This window comes from Convolutriloba macropyga, chromosome 12 (genome assembly GCF_964194025.1).
Source record: "Convolutriloba macropyga chromosome 12, txConMacr16.3, whole genome shotgun sequence".
In the NCBI taxonomy this organism is placed as follows: domain Eukaryota; kingdom Metazoa; phylum Xenacoelomorpha; order Acoela; family Convolutidae; genus Convolutriloba; species Convolutriloba macropyga.
In genome coordinates, this window is record NC_134479.1 from 40,491,843 (window position 1) to 40,504,460 (window position 12,618).

General features: G+C 34.3%; 2 protein-coding genes across 3 annotated transcripts in view; one reads left to right on the top strand and one right to left on the bottom strand.

Moving 5' to 3' along the window:
- Positions 1-12,618, bottom strand: part of LOC142350815 (acetyl-CoA acetyltransferase B, mitochondrial-like) — a 406,383-nt gene that overhangs the window by 18,957 nt on the left and 374,808 nt on the right. The window lies entirely within an intron of this gene.
- LOC142350819 (uncharacterized) lies at positions 3,718-9,375 on the top strand. The gene is made up of 2 exons (XM_075402777.1): positions 3,718-4,798; positions 8,617-9,375. The coding sequence occupies exons 1-2, from the start codon at positions 4,625-4,627 to the stop codon at positions 8,752-8,754; spliced, it is 312 nt and encodes a 103-aa protein (XP_075258892.1). The 5' UTR covers positions 3,718-4,624; the 3' UTR covers positions 8,755-9,375.

Here is a 12,618-nt window from a genome sequence, read left to right on the forward strand (position 1 = left end):
GCAAACAACGCGCAACGTAAATTGACTCAAACGCTAAAAATTTAGCAACTTTCCATGTACTTCATAATGATCTACGAAGGAAAGAAAGATGATGGACGAAACGGATAAAAGGTTTATTTAAAAGGTTATTCTATTTTTTTTCTTTTCTTTTGAACAAACAATAAAATACAAATTGATTGTTCAAAACTTAGCCGGAGGCTCAGGCCTCAAACTATTCCAGTTATTAGCAATCGCGCTACAAGAGAGTTATAGCTAAATTCTAGTAATAGTGAACGATAACAGCAACATTTTTAGATTAGCTAATTCATTCTTCAGATAATCTTATCACAAAAAAAAACAAAAAATATAAGATCTATCAACTTCTAATGAGCTTAAATTTTAATTCATTATGTCACAGTGATCACCCAATTCATTTCAGTAGAAGCCAATCAGAATTTTGACATAAAGCGCGAATCATTTTAACTTTCTGATTCAATTTATCAAAATCAAGAATTCGGTAACGTAAACAAAAATGTTCAGAAATACATTGAGCAGCAATAACACCTTAGAAGAGACCCGAAATTCAAAAACGTAACAATATGATCATTTATAAGTCAACAGTATCAACAGTGCTGAAAACAGTAGCACAGATTTGGCAGCACAAAACAAGATTTTGAAAAACGGCTATATAACGAGCAATCTCTGTGTAGAAAATAAAGAAATGACAGTTTTACTATTCAGTTCCCTAATACAATCCTTAACCTGAGAAGAAACGAACTGGCGATAGGCGACTAGAGACGGACCAATTCATTTCCAACGACAGGTAGCTGCTCGAAATAATTTTGTTTAAACGTTGCGTCGTGATAAACACTCAGCGTTCACATTCAACAGCTCAACCTCAACAAAAATCACCAGAGAACACAACAAAACACCCAAAGAATTAAGATGCTGCATTTAAATTTGCATTAAAATCGTTTGCAAAAACATTTATGACTAAGCTGATATATTAATTGTTCACTATTTCACCATGCCTAAAGCAGTTCATTTTTTGCAAAAAATCTGGAAAAAACCGAATGCTTTTTACTAGACCCATGATCGGATTGGCAATTAGCAAAAATTATACTGAAAAGCTTCATTGGAAAAATAACGGCACAAAAATCCAGTCAAAACGGTTTAGGATACAGTTACAGCACAGGCATAGCGACTTGATAGACAAAAAAAGCAAACGATAAGAGTTATAACACGAGATTATATATATATATATATATATATATATATATATATAAAATATATATTTTCGTTAAGATAATGAGCATCGCCTAACAGATTTTAGAAGAAAACTGCAAACAACGCGCAACATAATTGACTCAAACGCTAACAATTTAGCAACTTTCCAGTTTGAAGCCTGAAATTTCAACTAAATTTTGAACAACCAAGTGTACTTTTTAATTATCTACGAAAAAAAAAATGATGCACGAAAACGATAAAAGGTTTCTTTAAAAGGTTATTCTATTTTATTCTTTTCTTTTGAACAACCAACATAGTACATATTGATTGTTCAAAATTTAGTCAGAGGATCAGGCCTCAAACTATACCAGTTATTAGCAATCGCGCTACAAGAAAGTTATAGCTACATTCTAGTAATAGTGAACGATAACAGCAACATTTTTAGGGTAGCTATATCACAAAACAAAAAATAAGATCTATCAACTTTTAATGAGCTTAATTTTTAATTCATGATGGCATAGTGATCAGCCAATTCAATTCAGTAGAAACCAATCAGAATTTTGACAAAGCTCGAATAATTTTAACTTTCTGATTCACATTATCAAATTCAAAAATTCGGTAACGTAAACAAAAATGTTCAGAAATACATTTAGCAGCAATAACACGTTAGAAGAGACCCGAAATTCAAAAACGTAACAATATGATAATTTATAAGTCAATAGTAGCAACAGTGCTGAAAACAGTAGCATAGATAGTTGTCAGAAAAAAATATCTAAAATTTGACCGCACGAAATATGGTTTGAAAAACAGCTATAAAGCGGGCAATCTTCGGGTAGAGAAAGAAACGACTCAGCTATACTATTCTGGTCACTATTACAATCCTTACCCCTCTTTAACCTGAAAAACAATCTTTAGCTGGCGATAGCCGACTAAAGAAAGACCAATTGTTTTCGAACGACAGGCGGGAGCTCAATTTAATTCTAGATCAATTCAGCGCACGCATGGTAGAAGCCTGTTAAGATGTCATTACAGCTTCCATTAGACCGCTACTAAGTTTTGGAAGAAAATTGAATCATATTTTGGCGAACTTTTGATTAAACTGCTATTAATATACGGTCGCGAATCAGATTAGCGGCTAAAATTCTGAAGGAAAGCCATTAGGATCATGCATAAATCAAGAAGTCAACCGAGAAAACGTCGCTTGAGAAGAGAAATGGCCCCTGCGATCAGAAATATATTCAAGAACAAAAACGGTCAAGCAACAATTTTGCATTAAAAAAGTAAAAATATATATTTTCATGCAAGAGCAATGAAGAAGACCCAAAGTCAAAGTTAGAACTCTGGAAATTTGTTTCAAAAATAAATTCGTCTTACAATAGGTTAGACAAACTAATATTATCGCTCTAGGGCACATAGAGTTGTTGAGAGAAGCTTGAAAACTTTGTCTTGGGGGTACAAAATTTCTCTTAAAATAAAAATTAAAACAAACAAAAGCTGAACTGCGAAACTTGCTAACAGCGAGAAGTAAAAATTAGCTAACAAGAAAATCACCCCTTCTTTCCCTTTCCTCTCGGCCTCCGGTTAAATCGTTCATTTCACAACAAACACTGGTCAGAATAACAAAACAACAACGGTCTTGACCAGTATAACAGCCTTTATAGGCTATTTTTGCAACTCAAGCTCTTTTTACAATAAAAATAACAGGGCTCAACTTCACTTTCTTAATCTGTTCAAAGTATAGAGACCACTCTTTAAATGGAAACAAACACTTCAAGACAGGAAAGATTCCTTATTGTTGAACAGTAGCAGATCGCTCAATAAACAAACAACAGAATATTTCTCAGTCGGCTGAAATATTTTGTTCTTTTCATTATTCAGCACCTTGAGAAAACGAAAAATTCTAAACAGCATAAATAAAATATAATTGTTCAGAGGTAATGATGAATGTTTCAGATGTTTTCAGCTGTCGGAAACATAAAAATTTCCCAGATATATATGAAAAATGAAGACCTCAAAAAAATTTGATATTAAGCTTGGAGAGAGGAAAGCATCCTTTAACGTTTTAAAAACCAGCTTGTTGAGAAAAAAAGTGCTCCGTTCTTCGCCTGATCGATTTTTCTGCCAAAAGAGCGCTTGACATCCTCAATATTACAGGTCTTTGCCCACTTAAATTTGATATCCAATTTGAAAATGAAAACAAACAGAAAACTGAGACACTTTTCCTACACAAGATGATTGTGTAAACAAAGAAGTGGTACAGACCCAATCCTACAAAACAAACAACAATATGACGGCAAAATAAACAATGCAAGTTTAAAGAAAAAAACCGTCAGTCAAAATGACTAACTGCATATGGTGAACAAACCACTAATTTTACACTATTTCTAAATTAAATTACCACACTCATAACATAGTTATAACATATTATAGTTATGACTCTTTCGTTGCAACATTTGTTTTCAAATTAAATTTCCCTCAACGATCGAAGTATACCAATATATTAAATTTTGCTACAATATTTGTTTTAAATCGCATGGCCTTCTTATTTTTTGGCTTTGGCGAATTTTCTTACTACGCATTTTAGTGCAAATAATAGCTTGTGGCTTCTATTATTTAAATGATGCCTTTAAAAGACTTCAAAATGACTTTAAAAGTCTAAACTTTTTCCATTGCTTTCGATTAGGGACATTTTCAACTTTTCATGTCATTGAGAGGAAAACTTTTCAAGGATTAAAAAAATTTCACTTCAATTACAACGCATTACCAATATGTTACATAAAATTTACTAGTTAAACTGTTTCGTCCCAGCTCGGCTTCAACTTCAAACAAATTTAGAAAAAGTTCTATACAAACTAAAACCAACTTTACAAATTACAACTTAGTACATTTGCATATTTATTCATGTATTCATTAGAAAATGTTTAACAATTGTCTAAGAACTTGCGTCAACTTAGAACTTAAGCTCGCCTTTTAAACCAACTGTAAAGCCTACCCATGTACATTTAAACATTACATTATCCGGTGACGGAAAATTGTAACAACGAAACTTCTATCTTAGTAATTCGGTTCGTGTTCGCGCATTCAGACTGGAGCCAAATCTTTAAAATTTATCGTCCAAGTCGACATTTATTTATTACTACTTATAAAATTCTGCCGCAATCAAAACAAACTTGCAGTTTTGACGAAACTATTTGGAAAACTTGTTGAGTTCTTCGCAACATAGATGACATAAATAGCGCTGTAATTCAAAGACAATAGCCCCCGGTGTAAATCTAATTCTGGACCCACATTTACAAAATACATGTTACAGTTCCACGAACTTTCGTGACCTCAGCTAACATTCACACATCGGAACAATAAATATCCACATTGACTGACTTTGGAAAAATTTCAGATTTCCGCACTTAAATATGGGAAAATGATAGCGAATGGCTCGCAAAAAGAGCAATATCGCAATATTGAGAAAGGCCTGCTCGGAGCACTTTTCGGGTCTCTTTCGTTTTTCGCGTGTCTGGCTGTTATTTTAATATTACTTCTCGGACTTCATTACCTTCTGTTCTACTACTTCAAATGCAGACAGGTTATTTACCATGTAAGTTCTCTCCGACAATCTCAAGTTATCAATACAATTTTTGTAGTACGTAGATTAGGAAATGTTGATATAGTACGTAGATTAGGAAAAGTTGAAAAGTTATAGTACGTAGATTAGGAAAAAGTTGGTTCCCGTGAAGGCAGATAAAGGAAAAATTGAGGTGCATATTGAAAACTTGAGGTACTTGAAGTAGCAATTGCTAGTTCATAATTGCTCGACGAATTGCTCTCAAGTGATAGCCGTTTTAGTCGTTACGTGGCTAAAAATTGGACAAAAAAACTGACAACGAATATTTAGTTAACGAAGCTAAAGCTCAAACTCAGACAAAAAAGCAGCCGAGATCGAAACATATAATATCAAAAATAAGTGACTATTAGTCTAATATCTGACTAATTTTATTATATGTTTTGATCTCGGTTATCAAGCTTAAGGTCAGAAAATTCCAATAGAGCTATGTTGATAATTAGGGCTTTAGTACAAGCTCACTCCGCTGTCATATTTAGTTAAACTTCAATAGTCAAGGTATTTCAAGTAGGAGCAAGGTAAGTCGACTATAATCCAATAACTTATCAAGCTAATAACCCTAAAAGTGAGATACCAATAAAGGCACGGACATAATCGGTTCCTGAGCGGTAGAAGTGAAGCTAAAAACCGTTTTCAGCTTTTGAGGAGTCAATGAATGGTCGAAATTTTACAGACGAAACTCTCTTACTTCGTCAAAACACTATCCAGCTATTACTTCGTCAAAACACATATACCAGGCAGTTAAGTATGCATTTCAGAAACAAAGACAGATAAAACACAATGAAAACAAACCTCTAAAAATCAAAAACATGTGTCCGAAAAAATTTGTAACTTAGATATCAAAATTGTCTCAGTCATGTTTCGATACACAGATATCTCTAAGGCATCATAAACAGCCCTTATTATTAGCTTTAGAATCGGAGACCCTAAAGAATAAACTTGAACAGAATATGTTTACAATAAAGAACAACTTTAAAAACGCTGAAAAATTTAAGTTAGGTACGCCAAAAAATTGTTTCATCAGCTTTTCTCAATGCGTTGATTATGAACAATTATTGAGCAAAGGGCTTTTAGAAGACAGATATTCAAATTCCGCGCCATAAACAAATTATCACGAGCACGAAGGATATAGTATCTTCTCTAGGAAAAGTTATCGAGCAGATAAGGCTGGGAACCTGAACAAAGAAACAGCAAGAAAATTAATCTGAGAGGCAAAGTAGCACAAAGAAACAGTGTGATTAAAAAACCGTGGAAACGTTCATACCCCCAAAAACTTCTACATGTGTCATGAAAATAGGTTCAACTTTCAAACATACCCAAACTATTTTGATGTCATTCTGTAGTTGGATGGCCCTAGTATCAATGCCAATTAGCAATAGAGATGCTAACTAAGACTTATAAGAACAAGTTCAAATAGCGGTTATCTAAAATTGGGCTTTATTGGTTTATCACGTTTCTATTTCTGATTGCATTTTTTGATACTGACTCTGTCGATTCTAGATTATATTGCTTAGAAACTGCGGCTTAAAGCAATTTGTGCAGAAGAGTAGAACTAGCACAGAGAAGTAAAAAAATTAGAAAGAAAAGGTTGATGAAAAGATTCCAAGGAAGGTAGATAAAGAAAAAATTTAAGATTTCGAAAAACGGAGGTTCTTGAAGTCTCGAATTCTAGTTCTTAATTTCTCGATGCTTTGCCCACAAGCGATGGATTTTGTAGTTGTTGCTGGACAAAAATATTGACAAAACATTAAGATAACAAAGCTAAAAAAAGCACAGACAAGACAACCGACATCAAAATATAATAGAATCAATCAAATTCATTATGAAGTAATCAAACCAGGATAGCAGTCAGACATCTTAACTACTCAGCTACAGCTGACCAGGGCGGCGTTGTTTTTCAACCTCTAACAATCACTTTTAAATTATCAACAAATTTCATAAAAAGTGAAGTGAAGCGTGAAAATGTCACTCGAGCAGTCACAGAATGTTCTAAAACAAAAGCAGAAAAAGGGGGCCAGCAAAAATTTTTCATAAAAAGACCAATACATTCAACATATTTGCTTCAAACTTCGTTCGAGATCAATTTAAAAAAAGACACAAGAAGCGAAATATCAAAAAAATAGCATAATGTATAAAAATTTGTTAAGCCAGCGGAGAGGGGCTTATGCGAATGGGGAGCGTGGAGATCCAAATGAATGCCCTCTAGGCAAATAACATAAGGTTTCTAGGCAGTGTTTGTGAACCTGATACTTTTATAGTATTAAAGGTCCAACACAAGCTCCAGGGCTTTGCAAGTTCACCTCGTTCCACCAGACGAAAGGACCAATCGTTCAAGCAAAATACGGCAAAATAAGACAAAGAAAAATGTCATAAGACAAATCAGCATAAAACAATTGTTATGAACTTAGCTTGAGAGCACTTAAATGAGATATAAAAAAGCTGCAGAGCAGTAATGGATATTTGAAAAACTAATAAAAGCTGGCTACGATGTTGAAACGATAATGCGATCATTATTCTGTTTACTCATTTGATTCTTCTAGTTTGTTTTAAAAACACTATAATACAACTGTCATTTCTTCGTATATAGGATTTCGCTTGAGTATATTTACTAGAGCTTGACATTGTTTTCCTAGACACATAGTTTAAACAAGTTAAGTGGTAGAGCAACGACAACAAATCAAGCACATTTTGTGAAATTTGTGAATAATACGCCACTAAAATCGACCTTTTTAAAAGAAGTAAACATAAACTGACTTAAGTCGGACAAATTGCTCTCGAGCGACATGCAGGGCAGTTTTCTTCAACGTGAATTTGCATTTTCTTAATGGGTGCAGCATTATCCGACTAGTGAGGGATATCCGACAAGCCTTTGTGTTATTCTATCTTACAATCTCTCTTTTTTTAGCAACATACTTAATTTCTGAATAGGAGCAACTCAGATCACGCAAAAATTAGGAGGTCAAGCGTGAATAAGTCACTAGAGAAGTGGAACCGAAAGAATACTCTAGAAGACAGCGGTCAAATAAAAATTTCCATTCAAAAAGACAGACGATTAAAATAATAGCTTTCAACGCCGTTGGAGAGCAATTAAACGTGAGTCATAATAAAAGGGGTTCGAGTGGATAAAAATATGAACGTACACAATAAATCGTCATGTTCGTCCGAAAAAACCCGATCTGCGAAAATCTACACTATAATTGTAAGTTCAACAATAAGGAAACAAGTCCCATCTGATTGTACAATGAAAAATGGACAATAAATTCACCCTTGCATTGTTCAAGTTCTTCGATTACCTTGGAAATAGTAGAAATAGCCCCCATTACGGTATTTTTACGACAAAGGGGGGGGCTATTATGATAAACACCCCACGTCTACATTAATCATTTTCTATTCTCCAATTTTAAAAAATGTATTCTCCAAATAAAGAATATTGAAAGGCAAAGAAGGAACATTAAAAATGATAAAATTATTATTATGCCTTCTTTCTGTGCAGAGTTTTCGAAGCTTATTGATTGATTAAGCGGCAACAATCTATAACAATCCATTAAAAGCAAAAAAATGGGTACATATTCTGTCCCCCCTTGTTGTTTTTTATGCCCCATTTACTGCTATATAGTACGTTACTATGTATAAAACAATACGTGCGCCTCGGGGTGAGGGAGAGGGCGGGGCGTCATATGCCCACTAAGCGGGGGGGGGGGGCAGAATAGACCAAATTAATTCACGGGGAATAGGAAACAGTTACAAAAAGTCAAGTAATTGTTGTTGTTTTAGAAAGAATCTTCTTGTTTTAGGAAGAACCTGGATTGACCATGGCCCAAAGACGGACCCAAAGTGTTAGAAATGCCTCGTCAAGCAATGGAAACACCTCAACAAGGCCTAGACATACACGGACGCTCAATCGAAAGATATCCGTGATGCCCTTTGTATAGTTATCGAAACCGTATCATTCGGAAGCATTTCAAAAAATTCATGCCGGAACACTTTCAAAAGTATTTTTTAAACTCTTCATCCGGACATGGAAGTATTTTACAAACTGGAATAATTATTTGAAGCCAAAAAACAATGGGAATTTTTGGAATTTCGGGAGGCAGAGTCGAGTTGCGAAGCAGTGGTATCTTAAAAAGAAAATATTGGTGCTCATGTTCCCCGTGCTCTTATTCCCAACATTCCCACGACGTCATAGTTACGGCTGCAAAAAACTTATCACAACGACCAAATACATCATTATTCCTCGCTAAAAAACTAATCGACAACACGAAACAAAACAATTTGCGCTCACAATCCGAACACACGATCAAATAAGGAAAATTGGATCGTTGTCGAGAAGAAAACGAGCTGGTAGATATATATCACCAACGCTTGTCCCCGGCCGCACTACGATGTCAGTTTTCATTATAAATAATGATGCTTCCAAAAGCAGTAATTCACAACATTGATGCAACATAAGTCTCATCAACACAGCAGTATGCATATTATCACGCATAGGCGCTTTTGCAAAAAAATTAGTACATATTGTAATGCAGAGAGTTAATTTATATTTTTGCTTATCACTTTTACAAACACAAATCGAAAAAAATAGAATCGTGAACGTTACCTTTTTGCTCCAATTCGTTGGTTACAAACAAAACCACTTAAGGAAAATTTGCTCTATAAGGACTCACCGGGCTGGCTTTGGCTGCAGTTAGCTAAAGCTTAGCCTCTACTATTAAGCGCGTAGAAAAAGTTTGGAGGATATCAAAATTGCGGTTACAACAAACTCAGCATTTTCGCTGCGCCGTTTACTAATAAAGAAATCAAATAGTTAAACATAAACGAAAGAACTGGTCGGAATTGATCTCGAGCGACTAGTGGGCACTCAAATCTATTGCAGCCTGCTTCAATCAATGGCCTAAAAGTCACTCGAAAAGTCAATACACAAGCAAAAATTTTGCGTGAAAAAGAGTTACACGTTTACAATAATTGCGTCAAACTTCGTTCGAGTACGATTAAAAAGCTAGTTTGTTAGACAGCTGGAAAACATACCTTTTATATTGAATTTCAGATCAGAGAATATTACATTAAGGAAAAAAACGCGATGCATTTAGAACGAGTCACTGAACTGTTTAGCAGCAGAAAAATGAATTATATACCATTATCAGCTTCAGGACGAATTCTAGCCCTATGTTAATTTTTTCGATGAATATTAAGCTATCAGCATCTCCTATAGGCGCTAGAGGCATTAGTCAACAACTTCTCTACTCTAAAACTAAAATCAACATAGCCAGCAGATTGCCGGAATAGCTGCGAAAGAATAAACTTGCGTGCCATATAATAGAGATATAAGCAGATACAGATAAAAATTGAAGTCGACGCCGCTCAAAAAGCTATGTAAAAAACATTGAGCGATAAATCAATAAAGCTTGTTAAAACTCATTGCGCAGAAGCCCTTTCATTAGGGAACTTTATTACACATATGGGTTCCTTTGACCTTAACTTAATTCAAATTAAACTGAAGTTTTAAAGCGCGAGTCATTTTATTGAGTGAGGCAAGTCACATATGATCAAAATCTTATCACGCAAAAACTTTTGTTAGCGAGAGCAGGAGAGAGAGAGAGAGAGAGAGAGAGAGAGAGAGAGAGAAAGAGAGAGAAATAACGTCACGCGCGCAAGAGCCGTTAGTGAGAGGAAGAAGTCATTCAGAAAATTTGACTGTATCAGCTCTGCTGTGTGAACAAATTTAAAACGAAGAAGAGCGTCAGTGCGACGAAACAAAAAAAACATAGCAGGACAAATCCTGAAATAAAATTCAAAGAATTGAATAAAAAAATTTAGAAGTACTCTACCTGACCAGCAGATCAGATCAACTGAACAATGCCAGCCAAAAAAAAACAAAATCATCAAAAAAATTGAGAAACCAAAACAATCAAACAAAACAAATATACACTCATTGCTAAAAACTCTTAAGCTTTTACCCATAAGGCAAAATTTAATCCAAAAAATACCCATTTCAAAGATATGTTCAAAACAAATTGTCTCTGCTATTGGTACCGAACTATATCAGAACGACCTGAAAAAAATTCATTGGCCCTTGAAGATCGATTAACTCGAAAAGGACCGAAATTTTTTTTTAAAAAATGAAATCAATTGCAGACTTTAATGAAATGTTGCTAAAAATCGTGATATTAATATCGTCAGAATCATATCTGTGTCTCTAGATGCTATCCAGTTACCAAATTCCAAGCCTTAGAAAATCAATGGCTCAAAGATCGATAGGCAATAATTTTTAAAAATTTCAAAAAATAGAAATTCGTTCTTTTAAAATGTTGAAAATTATTCAACTAGCCAGTAATTATTAACATATTATCAAACCCTGGATGAGATTACCTGGCTATTGAGGCAAGAAAAACTGAATAAGCGACAAATGTTTTTAAAACTCGAAATTGCAAATTCTACCAAAAAAATTCTAAAATTCGAAAGGTTTAATTGTTGACAAATCCATTGAAACGAGCAACCATGCAGTAACTTCTTATCAGACCGTGGAATAAGTTTTCAGGCTTTTGAGAATAGAGAAATATCAAACATTGACAAAACTTTCGGAAACCTTAAAAAAATTGCAGATTTTATCGAAAAATGCTAATATTCGAGACATTAAAATGTTGAAAACCAATCCACTATAACTAGAAACTATGCAATGTCCTAATATCAAAACTTAAAGGAGATTCCCTGGACCCTGAAACAGGATGAAATCAAAAAATGACGAAAAAATTTTGAAAATCTTAAAAATAATAGCAAAAATTAGTATCAATTTGCGTGTTTGTGTTTGCAGTTCCAAAACATATAGCTCATAAAAAGGCCATTAAAAGTAATTTTGTCTCGTAAAAGGACTTCATCAACTTTAAGAACTTCAGCCTCAGACTAATCAAGCAAAAAACTCAAAAAAATCACAAAAAAAAAACATGAAAAATTGCACCATTGTCTGCCCAAAAACTCCTAAAAATGACCTTTTAACCTTAAATTAAGGCCATCCCCGCAGCTGCACCACTTTAAGCACTTGCAGGAATACTAAAGCCCACTTTGTTTCTCTAATGAGACAATGCCCGCTGGAATTTACCTGTTTATCCCGTTTTGAAAGATCAAAGTCATTGAAAAATGTGCGAACACACCTTAAAAAAACACAGCGCCCCAATACATTTCAAATTCTTTGAATTGTAAAGAACCTAAGACACCGCAATATAGCTCCGCTCAGCTTAAAGCTTTGCAGCTATAAACATAAACTAACTTCGAATGAATTGCTCTCGAACACCAGGCGGGGCAGTTTAATTTATAGGGACATAGCTAAGAATTGTTTTATGGATGCAAAAAAGGACATCACAGGAGTTCGAAACCCGAACCTCCAAAACGTCAACCCGACATCCTAATCATTAAGCTACAATAGCTTTGATTCTCTTTCGCTCAATCGCGTTTATATTAGCAACCAACTTTTTTTCAGAATGAGAGCAACTTATATCACTCAAAAATTACGAACTCAAGTGTGAAAAAGTCACAATTTTTGAAACTCAGATACAATGATACACTATTTCCAACAGTGATCCTAATAGTTACACGGGAACGATTAGATAACCATAATTTGAGAATTGAGAAAATTCAGAACATTTCAAAAGTGGTCATTTTCGCGTCTCTTATAACCTCGGAAAAGGTGATAATGATCTTTTGAACAGATGGTACATCAGATCAGATGGTCAAACAACAGAAAAAAAGCTTATTTTTAACTGGAAAAAGTTATTGTACTAAATTAAAACTTCTTGCAAAAAAAA